Source organism: Kogia breviceps, chromosome 18 (assembly GCF_026419965.1).
Source record: "Kogia breviceps isolate mKogBre1 chromosome 18, mKogBre1 haplotype 1, whole genome shotgun sequence".
Classification (NCBI taxonomy): domain Eukaryota; kingdom Metazoa; phylum Chordata; class Mammalia; order Artiodactyla; family Physeteridae; genus Kogia; species Kogia breviceps.
The window spans coordinates 2,040,691-2,066,853 of NC_081327.1; the positions used below are offsets into that span (position 1 = coordinate 2,040,691).

At 45.9% G+C, this 26,163-nt stretch overlaps 1 protein-coding gene across 10 annotated transcripts in view; it reads left to right on the forward strand.

The window, feature by feature from the left end:
- Positions 1 to 291: 291 nt before the first annotated feature.
- The window catches only part of ZNF470 (zinc finger protein 470), a 39,679-nt gene continuing 13,807 nt past the window's right edge, over positions 292 to 26,163 (forward strand). Inside the window, exons 1-8 of one of the 10 annotated variants that reach the window (XM_059044606.2) lie at positions 595 to 881; positions 1,335 to 1,426; positions 8,353 to 8,479; positions 8,590 to 8,685; positions 10,780 to 10,940; positions 11,648 to 11,759; positions 12,105 to 12,200; positions 16,570 to 21,369. In XM_059044606.2, the coding sequence (XP_058900589.2) occupies positions 674 to 881; positions 1,335 to 1,426; positions 8,353 to 8,479; positions 8,590 to 8,685; positions 10,780 to 10,940; positions 11,648 to 11,759; positions 12,105 to 12,200; positions 16,570 to 18,275 (2,598 nt within the window). In that variant the 5' untranslated portion in view covers positions 595 to 673 and the 3' untranslated portion in view covers positions 18,276 to 21,369. Of the gene's footprint in view, positions 882 to 1,334; positions 1,427 to 6,102; positions 6,272 to 8,352; positions 8,480 to 8,589; positions 8,686 to 10,779; positions 10,941 to 11,647; positions 11,760 to 12,104; positions 12,201 to 15,460; positions 15,967 to 16,569; positions 21,370 to 24,839; positions 25,806 to 26,163 lie in introns of those variants that run through there. The other 9 variants (XM_059044603.2, XM_067020014.1, XM_067020017.1 and 6 more) reach the window with 9 other exon arrangements.

Genomic DNA, 26,163 nt, shown 5'->3' on the forward strand with positions numbered 1-26,163 from the left:
ATTATTTCAAACATCTTTTCTGACCACAAGAGCATGAAACTAGAGATCAACTACAGGAAAAAAAAATGAGAAAGAAAACAATTACATGGAGAATAAACAACATGCTACTAAAAAACCAATGGGTCAAGGAGGAAGTCAAAGAGGAAACTAAACGAACTCTAAGGACCACACTACCTGCCCCGCCCAGAGACATCATCAACGTCCCCCGCGGCCCCGCCCCTCGTCATAAGCCCCGCCCCGGCGCGCTCCAAGCCGGGAGCGACTCCCAGAAGCCCTTGGGGCTCTGTCCTGTCTAGCGGCGCGGCTTGTACTTCCGGCCAGACTTGGTTCCTGTGTGGATAACCACCTGGGCAGCTGCGGTCTGGAAGGGCCAGGAGCCGATGACTTGGGGCCGAGTCGACCGAAGCTGTGTAGGCCCAGACGGGCCCTCTCCTCCCAGCCCGCGCTCCTCTTGGCGCCGCCGGGACGCCGACCGGGACTCCGTTTCCCAGAGGGCGCCGCAGCTGACGGACACGCCCACTTCCGGCGGCGGCCCTCCGCCTGGGTTCCAGCTGGCCAGGCAGGGTGGCGGGCTCAGCGGCCGGCCGGGCGGGGCCCGCTGGGTCCCCGGCGTGCCCGGGCGGGCTGGGTGTGTTTGCGCGACCCCGGGGGCGTGTGCGCGCACGGTGGTGACATGCGGGGGGTGGCGAGCGCGCGGGCCCGCGGCCTGGGATCCCCGCCGCGGCGAGGCGTCCCCCGCACAAAGCCAGGAGCGGGCCGCGGCCGGAGCGCGGGGACCCCGGTCGCTTTCCCTTGCCCTGCCCGGGGAAGGCCGCACGCAAGGAGTGGCCTCACATCCAGGGGCCAGCGGGGAGCAGCGACCACGGGACCTGAGAACAGAGGTGAGTGTGACAGGTGGCCCGGCGTGTGGACGGGGACGAATTCATCCCCTCAGGGTGAGGGGAGGGTGCGGTCTGGGATAGGAGGCCTCTCGGGGCCCAATTGCTGCTGAATGGCGTCCCTGGGCTCCGGGGCTGTTGGATGGGGGCATCCAAAGGCCTGGAAATTCAACCCGAGAGCATCAGTCCGCGGTACAGGATCACTCTAACCGGACACCTCCTTGTTTCAGGGCTCCTAGAGAGAAGAAACCCCTCCTCCCTACCCGTGACAGCCCCTAGTAGAGTAGCGACCACATCCCAGGTGACCCTTCAAAACTTGTTCCATCCTACTCATGCTCGAGCATTTGACGCTCCACTTGTTGAATCCGTTTCTGATTTACAGCTGTCGTTTAAGACTCAGCAGGAAGGGAGCGTGGTGTAGATCTGGCCTGTAGCTACTTCTCTCTCTTCCCCCAGCTCTGCCTTCCAGGGACACGGTCTTCGTCCAGGTGAGGAGACCGAAGCAGGAGGCGGCAGGGACAGGAATTGAACGGCAAGCCACCTCCCAGGTGAGCTGGCATTTTCTCTCTCCTCTCTGAAGTGCAAGCTTGCTTTTCAGGACTTAATAATGTTTATTTGCTTTTGAAAGTTTTCAATCTAAGAGACCTGTCAGGGGAGCTGGTTCCCATTTCCTCACATTTTGGTGAGTGATGGGCTACAGGGACAGCCCAGGGCCTCCCTCCCTGCTTCCTCTTCATCCCACTCAGAGTTCGTTCTTCATTGAAGAGACGATTCAGCCCCTCCCTGTACAGCTTTTCTCAGAGGGACTCTGACGGAGCAGAAAGGTACTCCTCAGCACAAACAGGACAGCCCCTTGTGTTGTACCTGGTGTGTTTGGTATTCTCTTTGTGCCAGTTTCTGGAGAGAAAGATGGCTAAGCCCCAGCCCCTGCTCCCAAGGAGCTCATAGCCTGTGGGTGGAAAGTCATGGAAGCATACAAGGTTCTGAGTGTGAGTTTTAGGACCAGGTACTGTGAGAGTGGGCGTGAGGAACTCTTGGCTCTTAGCTGCTTGGCGGGGAAGAGTAAGGAGGTGATTTCTGAGCCCCATGTTTTGAAGGGAGAGGAGAGGTTTGGCAGACAGAAGAGGAAAGGGCAGCCCTGGTGCAATGAGGAAGGCTGTCTTTTCCTCACTTGATTGCGTTGCTTCTTAGAATGCTAATAAATTGTTTGTTTCTGTCAGCTGTGTCTCCTAAACATGTGATCGCTGGTTCATAAACGTATGAGCTGGGTTCCAGTTGCCCAGACTGCATAGATTACCGGTGCTCTCCATCCACATTACCAGAGGCAGTGCTCAGTTCTTCGTCTTTCTTGATTACCTTTGGCACTTGACGACCGTTGGCGTTTAAAATAGTTCAGGGGTTGGCAGGCTTTCACTGTAAAGGGCCAGGTAGTAATTATTTTAGGCTTTGCAGGCTGTGAGGTCTCTGCTGCAGCTACTTCCCTCTGCCTTCTAGAGCTAAAGCAGCCACAGACAATATGTAAGTGATTGGATGTGGTTATGTTCCAATAAAATTTTACTTACAAAAACAGGTAACTGCCACCCCCTGAAAGAGCTCGCCCTGGCCCTCCCATCTTCCTGACTTCTCAGCTTTCACTGCTGCTTCCTCCTCATCCTCCTGACCTACAGCTGTCCCTGTGCCTCTGGGCTCTGTACTTGGCTCTCTCCTCTTGTCTGTCTGCAGCACTTTCCTTGGGGAGCTCAGCCCGTTCTTGTCTGCACAGACCAGCCAAGCACTGGCTTCTCGCAATCCTCCTTTCCAGCCCAAAGCTCGCCTCTGAGCTCCAGGCCTCCTCCACGTGAGTGTCGAACAGGTAACACAAACCTAACACGTCAAGACCCAGGTTCCTGGGGTTCCCCCCCGACAATTGTCCCTGTCTTTATGGCAGTTTCATGCTCTGAGTTACTTAGGCCAAAAGCTCTGCTGTCATTCTTGTCCCCTCTCTTGCCCTCACCTCCCACGTTTGGTCCATTTGCAAATCCTGCCGGCACTGTTTTCACGTTGTACCCAGAATCTGACAGTTATCACCACTGCCACCACCTCCTCGGTCCCCATTATCTTACCGTTGGCCCCTTCTACTTATGCGCCCCATGGCCGCTTCCCAGTGCAGCCGCCAGAGGGCTCTGTTCTGTCACCCCCTGCTCCAGCGCCCCAATGGCTTTCCCGGATGAAGGCCGGAGCCTTAATGGGACTGACAGGGCCCCGAGTGACCCGGCCCCCTGAGCTCTGACATGTGCTCCCACACTCCCCCATCACTCACTTTGCTTTCTCAAAAGTTGCCTTCTCGTTTTCCTGATCACTGTGTCTAAACTTTCAGAGCCTCCCACCCAAATTCCTCACATCCCTCTTCCTTGCTTTACTTTTCAAGACTCTTAGCACTTTTCAACATACTATATACTTAGTTTATCTGGGTTTCTCTTGTCTGATTCTCTTGTACCACAAAGTACATTTGACACAGGCAAGGATTTTGGATACTTTCGCCCCAGTGCCTGATACGGAAAACATGTGGTGGATGAATGTGTGAATGTAGTCTTAAAGTTCTCCTGGAGCCAATGTTTCACTGTTTAATATAGCATTACAGTGATACTTTTTATAGCTGAAAATGTGCATTATCTCTGATTACTTTCCATGAGTATATTCCCAGAAGTTTTTCTTTCCTTGTGGATTAAAGTTTACCAAAGTTACATGAAAGCAAAATACTTTAAAAATTATATGTGGATGGAACAGCAGTAGGGTCTCAAAAGCTAGAATTCTAGATTTTACTTTTTTTTTTTTTTTTTTTTTGTGGTACGCGGGCCTCTCACTGTTGTGGCCTCTCCCATTGCGGAGCGCAGGCTCCAGACGCGCAGGCTCAGCGGCCATGGCTCACGGGCCCAGCCGCTCTGCGGCATGTGGGATCTTCCCGGACCGGGACACGAACCTGTGTCCCCTGCATCGGCAGGCGGATTCTCAACCACTGCGCCACCAGGGAAGCCCTAGATTTTACTTTTTTACTTTAAAAAAAAGTAGACTTTATCCCCCTCAAAAAAAATTATTACAGACTTTTCATTTGTGTATTTTAAAAATTCACTGAATTGAATTGAACAAAAAAAACCCCTTTGATGCATTTTTTTTCCTGTAAAATACTTTTTTTTTTAAAGCTGTAGTTTGTTTGTTTTAATTTTTATTCATTTGTTTGGCTGCACTGGGTCTTAGTTGTGGTGTGTGTGATCTTTAGTTGCGGCATGTGGGATCTAATTCCCCGACCAGGGATCGAACCTGGGCCCCCTGCATTGGGAGCGCGGAGTCCTAACCGCTGGACCACCAGAGAAGTCCCTCCTGTAAAATACTTTTTACTCGTTTTTTTCCTGTAAAATGTTAACACAAAGTATTTTTCTGTAAGGATAAGGTTGCTTTTTGGGTTTTATTTGTTTTTAAAGTTTATCTCGTCTTTATTATGATTGAGAGTTAAAGCACCAGATCAATTTCATATTATCAGTACAGATTCTGTCCCTGTATGTTTCCTCTGTGGTGTAGTATGACCCTGTGAAACCCACTTGAAAGTCTACACGTCTGTGTGACGGCGACAGGAGTAAGACCAGGACCTGCACATTCTCGCTGTGGCCTCACGTGGTGGAAGGGGCTGGGGAGGTCTCCGGGGCCTCATCTGTAAGGACACTAATCCCATTCATGAGGGTGGGCCTCCCAGAGGCCCCCACCTCCAAATACCATCGCACAGGGCATTAGGATGTCAGCATAGGAAGTTTAGGGGGACACAAACATTCAGACAAAGAGCTAACAAAAGTCATTGATTCTGTATATAAGGAGCAATCTGTATAAACTGGGAAAATGTCTTAAAAGGATATGCACATACTGTTACTTTGGGGTCCCTCTGGAACATGGGATTGGAGAGATGGGGACGGGGATGTTTCTTATTAAGAAGAAAAATCAAAACCAAAAAAACCCAGTTGCCAAGTATAAGAAAATATTTGAACTTGTATTCTTCTCTTTAAGGGCCCCCAAATTTCAGTTTTACCAATAACAAAGTAGTAACGAATGCTAGAAAAATAGGCAACATTTTCTCTGGCTCCAACAGACTTATAAAGTTACTGTAAAAATCCTGTGAAGATATTTTAAAAGATACTGTAATTTGTATATAACTTATATACATATAATGTATATATTTTGTTTCATTTAGTAAGGAATATCTGAAAGCTATTTGAATATCTGAAAAAAATAAGTGCAAGACTTCCCAGCCAAGGAGCAGGCAGTTAGAATTGTAAGATTGGAATCTGCAAAAACCCGTCATTCATTCATTCATTCATGCTGTGCCAGGTCTCAGTTGCCGCACGTGGTATCTTTGTTGCGGCATGCAAACTCTTAGTTGTGGCATGCATGTGGAACTGAACCCGGGCCCCTGCATTGGGAGCACGGAGTCTTACCCACTGGACCACCAGGGAAGTCCCCAAAAACCCATCTTTTAGAATTGGGTCAGAAAAGAAGCAGAAAAGTAGCCTCTGTCTCAGCACCTATGTCTTTGAACGCAATTGAAAATGTTTGCCAAAAAAGAAAAATCTGCATTGAAGTGTTTTGTTTGTTTTTAAACCACTTTGTTGAGGCAAGATTGACACATAGAAAGCTGCATATTTTTAATATGTACAACTCGCTGAGTTTGAGGATAAATATATATACTCAATGGAACCAGCACCCCCATCAAGGCCATAGACTTATCTATCAGTTCCCAAAGTTTCCTCCCTTCCCTCTTTAGTATTCTTACTTTTTTGGCAGTGAAAGCACTTAGCATAAGACCTACCTTTTTGGCCAACTTTAAGAATTCAGTGCAGGGAATTCCCTGCCGGTCCAGTGGTTAGGACTCTGCGCTTTCACTGCTGAGGGCCCGGGCTCAGTCCCTGGTTGGGGAACTAAGATCCCACAAGCCGTGGGGTGTGGCCTAAAAAGAAAAGAATACAGTGCAGTATTTTTAGCTATAGGCACTGTGCTGTACATTAGAACTCCAGGACTCACTCATCCTGCATTACTGAAACTTTGTACTCTTTGATCATCACCTCCCCGTTTCCCCCTCCACTGGCCCCTGGAAGCCACCATTCTACTCTCTATTTCTAAGAGTTGGGACTGTTTTAGATTCCACATATAGGTGAGATCGATCATGCAGTTTTTGTCCTTCTCTCTGGCTTATGTCACTTAGCATGTGCTTCGAAATGTTGGGGTTTTCATATACCTGAAGATTTCCACTGCTGAGTCTTGCGCAATTTTCAAAACGTGAAGGCATTTAAGGAACCGCTGGTGCAAAGTGCAGGTCAATAACAGATCAGGGTGTACAACCTGGGGAATGAGAGCCGAGCCTGCGTAGCGAGGTAAGCACTCCCGCCGGTCACTCAGCCGGCACATCCGTTCCCCTGCCTTCGGGGCTGGGGGCGCTCACTTGAGGACCTGCTGCTGTGAGCGGGCCTGCATTTGAGCACGCCTTTGCTCAAGGCTGACCAAGCAGTTGCCAGCTCTTTCCCGCAAGTATTAGCAGGTGTTTTCCGTGTTTTATGGGGCCTTGGCGTCTCCCACTTAGGAGAGCTCTGCATCGGGACTTCACCGTCTTCACACAAAGCAAGATACCACTCACAGAACCCTTTACACAGTTCAGTTAAAAATCTTCAAAGTTGGTGCAAATTAAAGAACGTGTGATAGTATTCTATATTATTCAACAGATACCAAATCTCCAAGGGGCTTTCGTTGCTGGTAGAATTTAAATGGAAAGGTTGAGCCGTGGGTCAGCGTCAGCACAGCGCACGTTCATTTGGCGTTTACAAGGCACCTCACCTTCTGAGCGCCGTGCTTGTGCCCTCCTTTTTAACCCACGTCACGGTCTGTGAGGTTGCTTTTGTTGTTTCCCTTTGAAACATGGCCAACTGAGACATAGAGGGGTTAAGTAACTAGCTGAGGTTTCAGAGCCGGTGAGTGGACAGAGTCCTGAATTCAGCCTTCAGGGTAGTTGGACTTTTTTGCTTCCTGATTTGAGTCTATGCTTTGACAATCCCAAGGCTGCCAGATATTTAAATACACCTTCTGTTAGCCTCAGATTCTGGGGGTCAGAGTTTGAACTGAATAAATGTTCAAAGTACATTAGGATGTATCAGCATTGTACACTGAAATCATAAAATTATGCTACATAAAATTCCACCAGCAGTGCATGAGTAGCAGACCCAGTCATAAACAGGCTTGCAATGTCTCCTCGATACCTGCCCGCTTCTCTGAGATGGCACCTTGATTCTTGTTTTGTAATTGTGGTGTAGTTGACAACCTAGTGAGTGACAATTTTTAAAGGTTATACTCCACTTATAACTATTATAAAATGTTGGCTGTATTCCCTGTGGTGTACAGTACACCTTGATTCTCAAAGGCATCTTATTAATGAAAAGCTTTATCATATTTTTCATTCTAATTATACACTCATCTTTATTTCAGAAAAAAAGGATTCGGGTAGTTTGTTTGTTTTAAATGAACATTCAACATGTGGTGAACACTAAAAGCAAATAGAAATCCTTAGAGCACAAGTTGGGGTTTAGTCCTGTGATGTTCACCTCCAGGTTTATTTCCCCATTCTTTTTTTTTTTTTCCCCGAGAGAAAGAAGGATTTATCATTACTTGTCGGAAGTGATGAGAACATAGGGAATCTTTCCCACAGCAGTGTCTCCTATTTCCCCATTCTTGCGCTGATCCGGGGCACTTGACTGTCCTCGTGGTAAAAAATGCTCTGGTACTTTTTGTGCGTGGAACAATTTAGCCTCCGTTATTTATTGTTTCTAATCGATGGCACATATTTCTCTTGTGTGTACGTCCTGTCACCAGTACGAAATTGCCAGTGCTCCAAGGGTAGAGGCTCTCTATTCTTCTCTTTCCTCTGAAGTTTACGATGTAATGGGGCCCGCTGTCCAGTAATTAACTAGATTTCCACATCCCTGGGTATTTTCCCTTACATGTATAATCTCCTACCTAAAGTGAAGAGGGGGTAACCCTTAGGCCCCTATATTAACTTGCAAGGACTGCCATAAGGAGAACGCCACAGGCTGGGCAGCTAAAACAATGAACAGTGTATCATTCTGGAGGACGGAAGTTTAAGACCAAGGGGTGAGCGGAGTTGGTTTCCCCTGAGGCGTCTCTCGTTGACTTGCAGACAGTCGCCCTCTCGCTCTGTTGTCACATGGTCCTCCCTCTGCGCTCAGCCATCCCTGATTTCTTCCTCCTCTTACAAGAATACCAGTCAGATTGGATCAGGGCCCAACCGTGTGACTCCATTTAACTTTTAGTCACCTCTTTGAAGGCCCCGTCTCCAAATAGTCACCTTCTGGGTACGGGGGTGGGGGGGGGTTGGGGCTTCGACGTGTGCATTTGGGGGGCAGGGCCTGAGCACTGGTCCAGCAAGAATGTGGTTTTGTCGTTTCAGAGCTTGGTGACATTTGGGGATGTGGCTGTAGAGTTCTCCCCAGAAGAGTGGGAGTGGTTGGACTCTGCTCAGAGGAGTCTGTACAGGAGTGTGATGCTGGAAAACTACAGGAGCCTGGTCTCGCTGGGTAAAGGCCCCTCCCTCCCTCCTCATCACCACACCCTGCACCATCCTCTTCCTTCAAGCCCAGGACAGACCCACAGCATGACCACGTCCCGTTTCTTCTTACGTATTTAGGACTTTGTGTTTCTAAGCCCAAAATGATCTCCTCATTGGAACAGAGGAAGGAGCCCTGGGCGGCGAAGAGAACGTCGACAAGAGGCGGGTGTTCAGGTGAGCGTGGGAGACCCAGGTGGGGTGAGGCCGTGGCGGTTGCAGCTCCGCACCCTCGGACACCTGGGATCGTCAGCAGACTTAAGCCGCCTCTGGCCTGGAAGGAAAATCAAGGCCTGGGCTTTGCAAATTCTCCTCCCCATCTCTTCTCTCCACCTCTGCTTCCCCCCGACCAAGTGCAACTTTTTTGTTTGTTTGTTTGTTTCTGTGGCCATGCCACGCAGCCTCTGGAATCTCAGTTCCCCAACCAGGGATCGAACCCGCGCCCCACTGCAGTGGAAGGCAGGGTCCTAACCCCTGGACCACCAGGGAAGTCATGTTACAACTCTTGTAACTCTTGTCCTCTCCTCTGGATCTCATGTTTTCCTAGCACCCATCTTACCCTTTTGCCTTTCACACTTACACAGTCGTCACTTTCTTTAAAAATCTTCGGCTGATTCTCATGTTGGTTTTACTATCTTATTTCTCTTTGATGAAATGACTTTCATTTACAGACTTATTTTAACTGATTGTTACTGCGCCTCAGCTTTGAGTGAGCCCACCAGGTGCTGGCTGGGAAGACGAGCGTAAGCCATTAGAAAAGTAACCATCCCGTAGGGGCGATAAGACATTTCTGTACGCATAAGTGCAGTAGAAAGTGCTGTCCTACGTATGATTAGTGTAAACAGGTACTTGAGAGGAAGAAAAAAGTCATTCCCGGTTTCAAGCCAAGGAAACAAGGCACAAGAGTAGAGCCTTGAGCAGAAAGGTGAGAACGAGAAGAAAGAGATTGGTAGTTCAGCAGAGGATTTGTTTTGGGCTGTGATCTGTCTGGGGTCCAGGCAGACTTCCCCCGTGCAAACAGGCTGCGCACAGGTGGGCGATTGGCTCTCAGAAGGAAAGGGCACTGATTCTGATTTGATGGAATGTTCTTGCAGATGTTGTGATGCAGATATCATCATATTTATACCACTTGGGAGTACAGAGACTTCACCCACAACACTGTTTCTGGAATAGCAAGTTAACCAAGTAAGACAAGGAAACAGAATGACAAATTTCTTTTGGAGGTTCCTGTAATAGGAAATAACTACCGTTTCTAAAGAATTGAGAATCTTGTAAGACCTCTTTGTTGAAACCGTACTTCGGCGGAAAAGTTTGTATCAACAGGACAGTTTACAAACTGTGACGGCTCACATGGGTCATCGTATGGCCCAGGAGAACTGGAATGGCGTTTTGGGGGAAAGTTTTCCATTTATCATGGTACTAAATCACATTCTCTGAGCTAGTTTTCTGAGACAGAACTGTTTTGTCCCCTCTGTTGACCCTTCCTCTCTTTCTGAGACTGTAGTTGACTGTAGTTGATTTTGAAGACTTGTACTTTTTTTTTTTTTTTTTTTTTTTTTGTGATATGCGGGCCTCTCACTGTTGTGGCCTCTCCCGTTGCGGCGCACAGGCTCCGGACGCGCAGGCTCACCGGCCATGGCTCACGGGCCCAGCCGCTCCGCGGCATGTGGGATCCTCCCGGACCGGGGCACGAACCCGCGTCCCCTGCATCGGCAGGCGGACTCTCAACCACTGCGCCACCAGGGAAGCCCTGAAGACTTGTACTTTTAAGGCCAGGATCTGAACATTGGTTAGTTAGCATTGTAATAAAAAAAAAAATGTTATTTTAAAAAAAAAAGAGAGAAGAAATTTTTGCTAAATAAAATGGAGAAAGAGTCACAGTGAGACTTCCATAATGGCGCTGAGATAAGGATGATACAGTGTTTCCTTCAATAGGCTCTGCCCCCTCTTTGTCTATTTTGGCCACATTTTATCTTAGATTTAAATCTCTGAGCTCTCTCACCTCCTGCACTTGGATCTCTTTCTCCAGTCTTCTGCTAAAACCATAACATGCACTACTTGGTCAACATTTAGGTGTGAAAACTCACATTGTGTCCTTCAGGATTAAAGCCACACAAATTTGGGAATGGAAGGCCAATTGGTCATACAAAACAGCTTTCAAAACAGTATACTTTTTTTGAGGAATTTTTCCCATCTGATTACATTTTGGAAGATTTCTTCATACTAGTATGTAATCGAAGAGAGATTTACCTTCTTAAAAATATCTTTTAGACTCACAGGCTCTGCCAAAGACCAAGGAGTTATCTTCAAAGAAGAGCTGTGAAGAAAAGTCGTCCCAGGCGGTGCTAGTGGAGAGGCCCACAACCTACAGTCTGGAGTGCTCCGTTCTAGGGGAAGACTGGGGTTACAGTGCTGTGTTGGAGAGGCATCTGGTGAGTCAGGGTGTAAATGGAGGTGGAGACACGCTTACAGATAAGTTGCATGAGGTAGACTTGGTGAGATTCCTAGTAAGGCACTTACAGAGGCAACGCTGATGACTCGCGGGAGCTTCCTTGTGTCCTTCACAAAGAAACCCTTCCTTAGGAAAGCAATCTTGTCTGCAGTAAGTGTAGGAGACGTTTCCGTTGGAATCCAGGGCTGCTTACCGACAGTGTCCCCCCAGAAGAGAGAGTACCTGCAGTTTTGATACACACAGGGGGGGACGCTGGGTCATAGCAAGTCGTAAACAAGTCTGTTTAAATCAGAAATGTTCGACTTGTAATGGATGTGAGAAAACTTTGAATAGGATCTCAACCCTTCCTTTTCATCAGAGATTTCATATGAGAGAAAAACCCTCTGCAGACGAATGTCAGGAAGCTTCCAGTGAACTTCAGAAAATCCATACCCTCTGTACCTTCATTCTCCTCCAAGAAATTATAGATTCTCCATGGCACAAACAGTTTCCTCTGGTTTTCTTTTCTTTCCCCCTAAACATATATGACATAACTAGCTCAGTCATCATGTGACTGGTATCACTCAGAACCTAGTGAAAATTCTTGGTACAGAGTGCCTCTCACAGCATGTGGATGCAGCCCACCCCACAGAGCCATCGTGGGTTCACAGTCATGGTTTGATGAAAAACGTGTTTGTGCCATTTCAGGGCTTGGTGACCATCACGAACATGGCCATAGACGTCTCCCAGCAGCCGGACCCAACTCGGAAGAGTTTCTGTAAGAGTGTCGTGTGGGAGGACCACAGTCTGGGGGCAGTAGGTAAGGATGTTCCTCTCCCAAATCTGAATCTTCAGGAGCCCCCATGTTCGTTCCTCAGCTTTGAATTGTGTGTGTGTTTGGGGGTGGGGTGGGGGGGCGGGGTTATCTTCCAAAGCACTGGGTTGAATTTTTACTCGCAATTCTTAAGAGTGTGACGTTTGTAGAGTTGAAAGTTGGTATCTTTGTCATACTTGAAGCATCATCTTCAATATCCTTAAAATACTCTTCACTTTTCTTCCTGGTCCTTCCTGTAATAAAGCACTCTTCCTTCAAAGCCAAGGACATGGTTGGCCATTTAAGAATGCCAAGGGTGTGACCGAAACCCCCGTCTTTTCCCACGTGCAGGATGTTGTGTGTCTGAGCCAGACTTGGTCTCTTTGCTGGACCTTGGGAAGGAACCCTGGGTGGGGAAAGGAGAGCTGGCAAGAGGCCCGTCCCCAGGTGAGAGCGGGAGGCCTGGGGTGGGAACGCCACTGCAGGCCAGAGTGTAGTTCTCACCAAGGAGGCCAGGTGCTCCCTAACGTACAGAGAAAACCCACCACGTCCTCGGGTCTGGAAAGAAGATTGAGATCCGAGCTTTGAAAATTACACTGTTCTCTCCTCCTCCTCCCCTCCCCCTCCTCCCCCTCTCCTCCCCCTCCTCCTCCCCCTCCCCCTCCTCCTCCTCCTCCTCCTCCTCCTCCTCCTCCTCCTCCTCCTCCTCCTTCCCCTGCCTCCCCTCCTTCTTGCCCCCCACCCCACCTTCTCTTGATTGATAACTCCTCCCTGTAGCTCTGCTCCTGTCCTTGGCCACTCAGACATGGATCAGCCGCTTGGTTCCTTAAATGATCTCTTCCAGACCCCGAGGGTTAGCTGTCTTCCAAAGGTCTGATGTTCGTGGTCAGATGGCCACTCACTTTGTGATGCATCCATTCCTGTAAGCACCACAAATTGAAGGAGGGAGCCACTCGGCTTGACATTGGCAGGCGATTGGAGAAGGAGGGAATTTACACTTCTGTCCTCAGCCATCAAATATTTACTCCCACGGAGGGGATGGCATGTGCATGGATGACTTGCATAAAGCAGCGCTTGTGAAGTTCCCAACATGGCCTTACAGAGGCAAAGGAGAGGGGGCCCCCAGAGAATCCTTGTCTGGCTTGGAGAGGGTGGGCAGACGGATTGCAAGCAGACGTGGGCGGAGGGCCATTTCTTCAATACACAAGGAAGGAAAAGAAACTTCTTTTGAAAATAATGGTTTTCAGAAAGTGTAATCCTGTCACCTGTCTGGGAAAGGAATAGAAAATCATAACTCGTAATCACAATATGTTAACAAGACAATTTTAGGCCCTTCAAGCCCTGATGAACACATATATTGTTTTACGTGGTAGAAATAGAGTTTGCATTCTGCCCTGCTTACCGATGTTTTCACGTGAGTTCCATGTTCCGTGTGCCACTGCTCAGTTAGGTTGCGTCACATTTCTTGGTGTTAAAAATATACTTATAGGGCTTCCCTGGTGGCGCAGTGGTTGAGAATCCGCCTGCCAATGCAGGGGACGCGGGTTCGTGCCCCGGTCCGGGAAGGTCCCACATACCGCGGAGTGGCTGGGCCCGTGAGCCATGGCCGCTGAGCCTGTGCGTCCGGAGCCTGTGCTCCGCAACGGGAGAGGCCGCAACAGTGAGAGGCACGCGTATCGCAAAAAAAAAAAAAAAAAAAAAAAATATACTTATAATAGGCACCTTTATGTTAGTGAAGGCTGTACATTTTAGGGATACCTGTATCCCTGGAAGTGAAAATCTGCTAGGCTCTGAGAGTTTTCTGTTCTAGTGACTCTAGCAATGACCAGGGGACTAGATGTATGGGTTTAATTGCATCATTGTAGCATTGGGTAGTTTGGTGAAAATGTTTAGCTTATCATTTGGTGAAAGATTATAGCCTAAGGTTATTTTTTTATTACGAAAATGAGTTGAATACTTTCCCCAAATTTTGTTATTGTCTTTATCCTTTTGTAAAATGTCCCTCATTTATATCCATTTCTCTATTTGTGTTTTAAATTTTTTTTGTTTTTTTTTTTTTAATATTTGGCTGTGTCCAGTCTTAGTTGTGGCATGCAGGATCTTTCATTGCAGCACGTGGGTTTCTCTCTAGTTGTGGCATGTGGGTTTTCTCTCTCTAACTGTGGCGCATGGGCTCCAGAACGTGTGGGCTCTGCAGTTTGCAGTACACAGCCCAGCAGTTACGACCACGCAGCATGTAGGATCTTAGTTCCCTGACCAGGGTTCAAACCCACATGCCCTGCATTGGAAGGAGGATTCTTTACTACTGGACCACCAGGGAAGTCCCTATTTTTTTGTGGGTTTTTTTTTTTTTTTTTGGCTGTGCTGCACAGCATGTGGCGTCTTAGTTCCCTGAACAGGGATCAAACCCGTGCCCCCTGCAGTGGAAGTGCAGAGTCTTAATCACTGCACTGCCAGTCCAGTCCCAGTGGGGTTTTTTTTTAATGTAAACATTAATTTTTTAATGTATTGTCTCAAACTATCTTTCACATATGGTAGTATGTATTTTTCTTTTCACTAGAATTTTTTAAATTGTACCTAAAATTTAAAAAAATTTTATATAGTCTAATGTATTACTACTTTTATGATTTCTCCTTCTATCTGTATCCTTATAAAGTAGACAGAAACTTCATCTAAGTGGCTGTCTAGTATTACAATATATGGAAATACCATAATTTACTTAACTAATTTACTGTTGAGGATATTTGAACCTTTAGGTTTTTTCTGGTTTTCACCTGTAATAAACTGTGGTCCAGTTTGTTCATATCTCTTTGCATGATCAAAGTATACATGTTTTTTAAGTTTCATGAACATAATAACAGGCTATAATACCATTGGTAAACAACATATGAGAACACCTGTTTCCATACATCTTCACTAATAGTATTTTGGGTTTTTTAAAATATTTCCAAGCTGTGGGGTGAAAATTGAGTTTTGTTTAATTTTTATTTTGCAGACTCCTTGTGAGGTTGGGAATACATGTGTTTAAATGCATTCAGGGTTTATACTCTGTTAGTGATGCCTTCATGCCGTCGCCCACATTTCTGCTGGGTCATATTTCCTTGCCTGTGTATAGCATGAATGTAAATCCTGTTTTATAAATGTGATTTTTTCTTCCCCCAACTTCCTGTGCCTTGAAAGGTTGCATGTGGTGTTTCTTGCTATCAAGTATTTTAGATTGTGTGGTAGCTTCATTTATAGAAGCTTTAGCTTTGATTTTTGTTTCATTCATGGTTTTTTGTTTATGTTAATAGATATATTACTCCCATTTGTACTGTACAACAAATTTGTTTGGTCTTGTTTCTGTTGCTTATTTAATTTTTCCTTGTTTCTCTCCATGAATACATTGTTAAGTCTTCCTATCCATGAAAACAGGATGTCTTTCCATTTATCTAGCTCTTAATTTTATTAAGCAATGTTTGTAGTTTTCAGTGTACAGTCTTTCACCCTTTAAGGTAACTCTATTCCTCAATAATTTATTCCTTCACTGCTATTTTTCATGGAATTCTTTTCATAATTTCCCTTTCAGATTGTTCATTCCTCGTGTATGGAAATACAGCTGATTTTTGTGTGTTGATCTTGTATACTGCAGTTTTGATGACTTGATGTATTAGCTCTAATACCTTTCTTGTGGATTGTTTAGGGTTTTCTATATACGGGATGATATCATCAGCAAGTACAGTTTTTTTTTTTTTCCTTTCTAATTTGGATGCCTTTTATTTCTATTTCTAATTACTCTGGCTGGAATTTCCCAGGTATCTTTGTCTTGTTACTGACCTAAGAAGGAAAGCTTTCAGTGTTTAGATGCCATTTAAAAAAATACTTTATTTTCCTTTTTTAAAGATCATCTTTTCCCAAATATCTGACTCCCTGTATCATCTCTCTCCCCAACACCACTTTCATCTCTCTACATTTATTGTGGTATAGCTCTACTTGCACAAGTTTTTGGTAAATGTTAAGTGATTTAGCAAAGGGATTACCGACATAATCATTCCTCCCTGCAAGCTTGTAGTCTGAGGTAAGCCATATACCCGATCAGTGGTGTGTATGATGTAATTAAATATAATATCAACACTCACTATTTCTATAAAACAGTCTCTCCAGAATGTGAAATTCCATTGCTAAATGGCCAGAGAAGAAGTGAGGATTTTGTCAGGCTTGCAGAAGCCAGCAGGTCAGTGTAAAAATGATTTCTGTGTGACCGCTGAACTTTAGCCATCAGTTGGCGCCGTAGGTTCTGTTGAAATCAGTCAAATAAGATACGGTTGACAGAAACACCATTTCTGGTTGTAGGGGAGTGATTGGGCTTTCAGGCCTCTTAATGAATGTTATAGAATACACTGTCCTTTTGTGTCTGGTGCGCTTCCTGGAACAACTTTGGTGACATGATGACTGCCCTGGCATCAAAGCTGCGTAGCCAGGGGTGAGAAAGGGTGAAGAGAGTGAGTGTCATAGACTGTATTTTTAGGTGATGTGATTGCAGAACATTTTTCCGACTCCTGACGTTTCTGATGTGTGACTGATTCCACATACATTTAACTTTTTTTCTATTCACCTCTCCTGGGTTCCCATATGAATCCAGTCTGGGGTCATCTCACATACATTGTAGACTGCATGTTCACATGTTTTAGAGGTGCACAATTTATGTGGTTTAATTAGGGTTTAATTCACCAATTAGTGAGTTTCTTCACAGTTTTCCTTTTAGTAGATTCCTTTTTTTCCCAGCCTGTGATAAAAGAAATGTTTGTTTCTTGTTTATTTTCTTGATATCTTTCAGACCAGCAGTCTACACATGAGACCCAGGAGTTATTTCCAAAGCAGGATTCATTTGCTGAAGTGGTAACGGACAGAACTTCAAACACTAACCTAGAGGGTTCCACTTTCAGAGGAAGCTGGGATTCTGAGGGTCTGTTTGAAAGGAAGCTGGCAGGTCAGAAGACACAATTCAGGCAGGAGGCAGTCACTCACAACAAAACCCTCTCTAAGGAAAGAGAGTATCCATATAACAAATCTGGAAGATGGTTCCACTTGGATATTTCAGAAGAGAGAGTTCACCGCTGTGATTCAGTTAAGAAAACTTTCCCCTCAAGTTCAGTGGTAATAAAACATGCAGGAATCTATGCAGGAAAAAAACTTTTCAAATGTAATGAATGTAAGAAAACCTTTACCCAGAGCTCATCCCTCACCGTGCATCAGAGAATTCATACTGGAGAGAAGCCCTATAAATGTAAGGAATGTGGAAAGGCCTTCAGTGACGGCTCATCCTTTGCCCGACATCAGAGATGTCACACTGGCAAGAAACCCTACGAATGTATGGAATGTGGGAAAGCCTTTATACAGAACACATCCCTTATCCGTCACTGGAGGTATTATCACACCGGGGAGAAACCCTTTGACTGCATTGACTGTGGCAAAGCCTTCAGTGATCACATCGGACTCAATCAGCACAGGAGAATTCATACTGGAGAGAAGCCCTACAAATGTGATGTGTGTGACAAAGCCTTTAGGTACGGCTCATCCCTGACTGTCCATCAGAGAATTCACACAGGAGAGAAACCGTATGAATGTGAGGTGTGTAGAAAAGCCTTTAGCCATCATGCCTCACTCACTCAGCACCAAAGGGTGCATTCTGGAGAGAAGCCTTTTAAATGTAAAGAATGTGGGAAAGCCTTTAGGCAGAATATACACCTTGCTAGCCATCTGAGGATTCATACTGGCGAGAAGCCCTTCGAATGTGGGGAATGTGGTAAGTCCTTCAGCATCAGTTCCCAGCTGGCCACCCATCAGAGAATTCATACCGGAGAGAAGCCCTATGCTTGTAAGGTCTGCAGCAAAGCTTTCACCCAGAAGGCTCACCTGGCGCAGCATCAGAAAACTCACACAGGAGAGAAACCGTACGAGTGTAAGGAGTGTGGGAAGGCCTTCAGCCAGACCACACACCTTATTCAACACCAGCGAGTTCACACGGGAGAGAAACCCTATAAGTGCATGGAATGTGGGAAGGCCTTTGGCGACAACTCCTCCTGCACTCAGCACCAGAGGCTTCACACTGGCCAAAGGCCCTACGAATGTATTGAGTGTGGGAAGGCCTTCAAGACAAAGTCGTCCCTCATCTGTCATCGCAGAAGTCACACTGGGGAGAAACCTTACGAATGTAGCGCGTGCGGCAAAGCCTTCAGCCATCGGCAGTCCCTTAGCGTCCATCAGAGGATTCACTCTGGAAAGAAACCGTATGAATGTAAGGAATGCAGGAAAACCTTCATCCAAATCGGACACCTCAATCAGCACAAAAGAGTGCACACGGGAGAGAGACCCCACAACCATAAGAGAAGCAGAAAGGTCTTCAGGCAGAGCACACACTTTGCACATCAGAGAATCCACACTGGAGAGTCACCTGCACACCCCTCTTTACCTGCTACATCAAATCCTGTGGATCTGTTACCCAAGTTTCTCTGGAATCCACCCTCACTCCCATCACTATAATCCCGAGACATTGTGACGCAGATAGACCACTCCAGCAGTTTAAAACCTGTTCTCTCTCTTCTTTCTGTCTATTCTGTTCTTGTCCTGTACAAGTTTGTTCTTCATGTTGTTGCAGTTAGAACGTGAAGATTTTTGTTTTAAGTGAAAATAGAATTCATTTACTCCTCGTGTAAACACTTACGTTGAGATCCTTCATATTGATTAATGCATAAGATGTGTGTAGCACAATGGCTGGTCCATACTAAGCGTTCAGTAATGTTAGCTCTTTTAAAAACATTGTTTTCAGACATTGAAAAGTTACCATAGGCAACTCTGACTGAAAATGATGCATAGAATGAAGCTTAAGAGAAGCCGGATATTAGATCAGGAACAGGCGTTTCAAGACAGTCAGTGAGGCTTTGCCTGTTCTGGTTTAAAACTTGATTCCATAATGTTGAGTTAGTATTATAGCTTCCCATTTATCTGCATAAAGTGTAAGGTGCTGTGATCTTAATGGTGAGAAAATTACATCTGAAAACAGTCTTAGAAAGTGTATAGAGAACATGGATGAGGAGGCCACCTAGAAGAAAAGAACTGAAACAATCAGAGGAGAAGACACGTTTCACCTGCGTACAGTTAAACCTGACATATTACTCAAGAATTAGAAAATTTGGCAAGATTTGATCATTTAAAGTCACCTGGGCTTATGCATGAATTCCATTAAAGTTTCAAAGAACCACTAACCTTGAGGCAGACTAATCTTGACTGTGATTCATGGCCAGAGCCTCACTGACTGTTTCGTATGGCCCATGATCTGATTTTTTTAAGTTATTTTAATGGAGGAACAAGTGAAAAGAATAATAGATTAAGACAACATGAAAATTATATGAAATTTACATTTCAGTGTCCGCAAATAAAGTCTTATTGGCTCACAGCCATGGTCATTTGTTTGCGTACTGCCTAGGGCTGCTTTCACTCTACAATAGCAGACCTGAGTAGCTGCAACAGAGACAGTATTGCCTGCAAAACTTCAAATATTTACTATCTCTCCTTGTGCAGAGAAAGCTTGCCGACTCCTGCTCCAGTGCAGAGAAAAATACACAAAAGGTTCTAATTATTTCTATGAGGATAATACAACTCTCCCATCAAAAACAAGAAAAACTATAAAGTGACATGAATAGAGGTGAAAGTTATTAAACTGTTGAACAATAGGAAATGTCAATAAAAAGAAATACTGTATTTTTCTAGATGAAGTAATGCTGTTGAAATGTTTGTAAATTGTCACTCCCAACAGAGTCCCAGTAGGATATGTTTGCTCGGACAATTTTAGTTGAAAACCACACAAGGAAGGATGACTTGTCAAACAGAGCAGGACATTTAAAAAATGTTTTGGTGAGACTTCCCTGGTGGTCCAGTGGTTAGGACTCTGTGCTTCCACTACAAGGAGTGCGGGTTCGATCCCTGGTGGGGGAGCTAACATCCCGCATGCCGCGTGGTGCGGCCAGAAAAAGAAAGAATTGTTGAAAAAATGTTTGGGTATATAATAAGATTAGTGTTTCGTTATTGGGGAAATGATGTAACAATTGATTATCCACCCTCCAAAAAGAGAAGCATACCTAGACCTTACAGAGAAATACAATACAGTTGTATTTATCGGCTCTAATTATGAAATAATACGTTAGAGACAAACACAGAAAGGAGGAAGGCTTTACTGAATAGGACATGGAGCCCTGGAAGACATGAAGAAAGTAAGCTGGCCTGTACAAAGATTTAAATAAACTTCGATATGGTAAAAGGTGTCAAAAAAGATGTAAGAGACAACTGGAAGAAAATACAACACATGACAAAATATGTCATTTAAGAACAGAGTGCTATGACAAAGCAGTCGGGGAGCTAGGCAGTGCTCACCAACAGGCGTGTCACAGTGGAAGAACTCGAATAAAGAAAATTTGTTAGGTTCTTAACCCCATTGCTCAGAAAATTACAGATTTAAAACGAATCTTCTTGACTCGCAGATGGATTAAAATCTAAACTGCAGTTAATTTCCCATACTAATTACTGTGGGAAAACAGGAGTTTGTTCATCATTACCAGTGTAGATTTGTCTCCTGTTTGGGGTGGCAATGTGGCATGACCTATCCACACTATAAATGTGCATTCCTTTTGAAACAGTAATTCTAGATCTAGGAGTTTCATCCCAATGGAATAAATATATAGATATAAATAACGTTTATTGCAAAATCTTTTTAATTACAACAAATAGGATTTCAGTATCCTGCCAAGCAGATTGATTAAATTGTGATTATTCAATACAGTATTGTCCAGTTAGGAGAAAGATTAAGCTCTACATATGCTCCTATGGAGTATTGTCTGTCCACAATATATTAAATGCAATATGTGATTTGCAGAACTATGTGTAAAATAATCTTGTAGTCATAGAGTCAAAATTAATATTGAATATATATGTGTGCGTGTATATATATATGTGTGTGTGTGTGTGTCTATATATTTTTTTCAGTGTAGATGTTGAAATCTGTTTTTGTCTTTAACACGTGCTTTTCCTAGCTCTTTGTTGGCACTTTGCCTTCATTCTGTATTGTTCTGTTGGACTGCCGGTCACACATGGCTCTAATTAAGCCAGTCGGGTTTTTCATTCTTTGTATTTTGGCCAGAGACATGGGGCAAATATTAGGCTTCATGTATGGGCCATAAGGGATGTTTTCTTTTAGTCAGTATTCAGTTTGATTGGTTGGGCCACTTGTTGTAACAGTTATTATAAAGATAATGGGGCTTCCCTGGTGGCGCAGTGGTTGAGAATCCGCCTGCCGATGCAAGGGACGCGGGTTCGAGCCCCGGTCCGGGAGGATCCCACGTGCCGCGGAGCGGCTGGGCCCGTGAGCCATGGCCGCCAGGCCTGCGCGTCCGGAGCCTGTGCTCCGCAACGGGACAGGCCACAACAGTGAGAGGCCCGCATACCGCAAAAAAAAAAAAAAAAAAGATAATGGAAAATTACTCCTGGACTGCAAATAGGTGGAATTGAGTCATCCTTTGGCAGCAGCCTAAAGATTTCTGCATCTCTACCTGTCTGATCCATTAAAATGATTTCTGCATCCTCACATCCTAGTTTTGTTCAGTTCTTTAAATCTTCAAGGTATCTGGTATCCTTTCAACATTTAACTTCTAATCTGGAGTCATCTTTTATTCTCATATAGAAGTTGGTACTAGAGGATGATTCTCAGACTACAGAGAAGCAGAATATTAAGGGCTGATTGAAAGAGATAGGTTAAAATACAGAGAAACTTGTAATTCTGTGTTGTGTTAGAGGATAGTCATGATGTAGCAGGATCATAAGCCCACTGCTCACAAGGGGCTGGATAGCTCTTACCAAAAACTAAAGGCAGTGAGCAGTGCTAGCTCCAAAAGTAAGTATGATGCTTGTTTACAATGAAATTAGATAATTAAAAGTGAAAGGCCACTTGAAATTCTGAGCTTAAGAAAGGCATTGAAGTCAGATCTTTCTATGATTCTGTTGGGAGTCTTCTTAACTGCTTCTAACCACGGGGCTGGCAAATCCTGAAAGCTAAGTGCAACAGTAGATCCAGGTGTTTGCTGAGCTATGATACTGAATTGCCAACCTCGCAACTTCTCTTAAATGAAAGTGAAGTGTTGGGAAAGATTTGAATCCATGTAACTGGAATGGGGCTATCACGAAAGATTCAAGCATCTTAGAAAACTTTTGACTTTATCAAACCTTAAGAAACCTCCCTACTCATTCTCTTTGCCATACATCTGTGACAAAACTCTTTGAGTCTGCTTTTCTAGTCCCCGCATTATTGCTTTCTTGGATTTAAAACCTATAGTTTGAAATGCAGACGGAGGAGATTCATGTCATCCAGAAATATTTAGTATCCTTTATTATACGATCAAAAATCTAGGACACATTTTTGGAAATGTCATTTTGAGGGTTAGAATTTACATTGCATAATATATAAGGACTTGAAAGAATTGAAGAGTTTATAGTGCTGGATTGGATCATTTATGTCCCTACCCCCGGTTTATCTTTTGCAAGTTCCCCTGTCAGGGTCCAGTAGCTTTTCTATGTTCTTTTGACATGAAGTACCAGCATATTAAAAATCTCCTGTCTCCTTTAGGTACAGGGATTTCTTATGACAGTGATTACATTTGGAAAGTGTACTGAACTAGGGCATGTGCAGTAGCTGGAGTATAGGGCAACGGTTAATCATGAGAATAAAATGAAATGGTCACAATAAACACAGAAATCCTAAGAATGTTCTGATATCTGATATTTTTACGTTATTTCATTGATCCCCAAGGTTGAAACTGCACTAAGGTTTTGTTTTAGTTAGAAGCACTCCATGGCATAGCATCCAAGTCCCACATCGACTTGAGTCAACAGAAAGGAGACAGTACTCTTGAAAGATTGTAATCAATCTCTATGAACATTTCCACTGGAATTCCTGAACGACGTATTTGTGCAGAGTGGGGGCTCATGGGGGAATTCTTATCTAGTGTAGCTTGTAGCAGGTACAATGACCACAAACCCATACGGTTATTTTCCAAGGTCCTGGGTATGTAGCATTTGTTAATGATACCTATGATGTGATTATACAACTGCCCAAAGTTTGTGCTTCCCTTTCTGTTGCCTGAAAATCGACTCCGGAATGTGACTGCCGAGGCACATCCTGCATTACTCAGCCACTGTTGCTTCCAGTTCTAGCTGTGGTTTGAATAGGAAACGTGTGTCACTAGGGCTCGGTTATTAAGAAGTGCCGCCAGCCAGCCGCGGCGGGTCCTCAAAGTGCAGCAACAATCGACGAGAGGGGGAAGGGAACGGAAAACACCAAGGTATGGGATCAGAAGGGCACAAACAACTGATGGTTGCAAGGCAAATTTAATAGCAAAGCATAGCCATATATATATCCCTAAAGCAGGGACTTTACATAGTCATTGTAAAGCAGGGACTTTGCATAGACATTGTAAAGCAGGGACTTTGCATAGACATTGTAAAGCAGGGACTTTGCATAGACATTGTAAAGCAGGGACTTTGCATAGACATTGCTCTATGGAACTGGGCTTCCGTCTCTCGGCTCGTCGTCATCATATGTGCATCAGCGGGTTTATTGCTTGTTCCACAAAGGCACCAACTTCCCCTCCAGGGTTGCTTTCCCTAGCTTTAGGGAACAACCAGGGACTCCCAGTAACTGAGCAGGTCTCTGGAGCGATCTGGCTAAAGGCCATATCCTTTTTTACGTTCATACCATAAAGTCCAGGATGCATACCAAGGAGAGTACAATCGGGCCCTGAGGCTTATGAGGGTCTTAATGGCGCATTCCTCAGAGGGCAATGCTCGCCACAAAGAAGAGGATGTACCACCCAGCTGGAAGAAGAAGAATCTCAATTGTATGGAATGGCAAAACTGCAAGATGGAAGAACTCTGGGCCCCTAAACCGTTATTTGGAGGAAAGCCATCAGTCACTCAGGAGCAACAGCAGTGGATTATTATGTGAGTGAAAAACAAATATATGTGCAGGTAATGACACTTGAGTTTTAATTGTGATAGCAGCTGCCGTAGTTCTATCAATGTGGTATCTTTGACTACTGATAGAATCCCTATTTTAACTCACTGAATCACAGAGTAAGGGCTGTGATAGTATGTTCATTAGCTGTTGTGTAACAAACTACGCTAAAGCTTAGTGGCTTAAAACAAACATACATTTGTCATCTTACAACTTCTTTGGGTAAGGAATCCAGACATGGCTCAGCTGGGTGCCTCTGGCTCCTGGGTTCTCTCAACAAGACAGCAGTCATCTGAAGGCTTTATGGGAGGAGAATCATCTTCCAAGCTCACTCATTAAAACTGTTGGCTGGCCTCGGGTCCTTGCTGGCCTTTGGCTGGACACATCAATTCCTTTCCACATGGGCAGCTCACAACGTGGCAGGTGGCTTCCTTGTAAGTGAGCAGGCAAGAGAAGGGTACCCAAGGTGGAAGCCGAAGCCTTTATGTAACTTAATATTACAAGTGGCATCCCCTCATCTTTGTACTTGGTTAATTAAAAGAGGGTCACTAGGTCCAGCTCACTTCCAAGGGGAGAGTATTAATTACATGAGGTTATGAATAGCAGGAGGCGGGGATCATTTGGGAGCCACCTTAATGGATGCCTACCACAGTCTGCCCTCAGGCCCCTAGTGACTCATTTCCCTTCGGCATACAAAACAATCACCGGCTTCCAAGGCCCCCTCCCCAAATCGCATCTCATTATAGCATCAGCTCAAAGTCAAGAATCTTGTCATGTAAATTAAGTCCAGATGCTGATGAGGCTCATAGACGTCGCTTCTTAAGTACAGTTCCTCTTGCTCTGTAGACCTTTGGAAATAAATTATCTGCCTCCCCTAGACCCAGCGCGCGCGCGCGCGCACACACCACACGCACACACCCGCAAGTGCACAAAGCACCAGGCAAAATCCAAATCTTCGCTCTTCTCGAAGGCTCCGCCCCTAGACCCGCCTCTCCTAAGCTCCGCCCACTTGCTTGGCTTTCCCCTTGCTCAACGCGCCTGTGCGCTACACTTTCTTGCGACCCCGCCCACCTTCGGCGGAGGTGAGCGCCTACTCGGGTCTCGGCTTTCAGTGCCTGACAGTTGCGCCTGCGCACTCCGAGCCCGGCGACGGCTCCCAGAAGTCCCCGGGACTCGGCTCCTTTCATGGAGGCCGCCAATACTTCTGGAACCCAGAAGCTAAAAGGCTTCTAGGTACCTCTGTTCCGGACCAGGAGGCACCAATAGGGGAAAGAGGGCAGTGATCACCAGGCAGCCCTGCCTAGCAGCCTAGTCCTCAGATTTCAGAAAGCCGCCGCCACTCCTGTCTGCACTACGTTTCCCAAGGGCCCTTGCGTTGGGAGGACACGCCCACTTCCGACGAGGGCTTAAAACCCGGACGTGAGCGAGTCTGGCGGGTTCTGAGGAGAAAGTCTGACGGCTGGCGGCAGCGGCTGAGTCGCGTGCGGGCAGGCGCCGAGAGGTCAGCGTCCCGGTCAGCACGCGGGGGCGGGGGTGTTGTGAGCTTGCGCGCGTGATTTGGCGACTGTGACTGTCAGCGCGTGATGTGTGTGTGTGTGTGTGTGTGACCGGGAGGAGGAGGCAGGTACGTGTGTGAATCGGGGGGAGAGTGTGTGCCGGTGTGAGATGTGACTGGTGGGGCGCAGAGGAGGCAAGTGTGTGACTGGGGCCCGTGTTTCAGCGCGTCTTTTGTGCACCTTGCACGTGAGCGACGGCGTGTATTGGGACGAATGAAGGATTTTACGTGGCTGAGAACTGGAAACGTCTCCGGAGGAGACCACCCCCCGACACACCCCCCACACCCCAGCCCCCCCCCACACCCTGACTCCACCACCAAGAACCCAGTGTGGCCCAAAGCCCTGGAGTCCTGGGAAGGCGCCTGGTTGGGCCGGTGGAGCTGAGGCATTTCTTGCCTGCCCCGCCTGGAGGGTGTGGAAGTCGGGACGCTACACACGTCCACGGGGCTAAGTATGGAGGTAAGAGTGGCAGAGGGCCTCGGTACGGCTGCAAGAGTGAAAATTAAGGCTTGGGGGTGCTTTTCCTGGGCCCAAGGCTGGAGGAGGATGTCCCTGGCCTCAGAGTCTGGTGAACCCAGAAGTCCAAAGATTTGGACGGTCACCTCGGGCGAGAGTGTGGAGCTGAATTCAGGGAGGGGTCGTGACTTGCCCAGAGCCTCCTAACTAGACACTCCCAGGTCAGTCTGCGTATCTCTAAGGACCCAGGGGAGAGATCATTCCCCATTAGATCATTACCTCTGAGTGCTGTGCTGCTCTTCAAGGAGGACCTCAGTATTTAATATTTTTATTTTTTAACCTGTTAGAGTCCTGTCCTGTA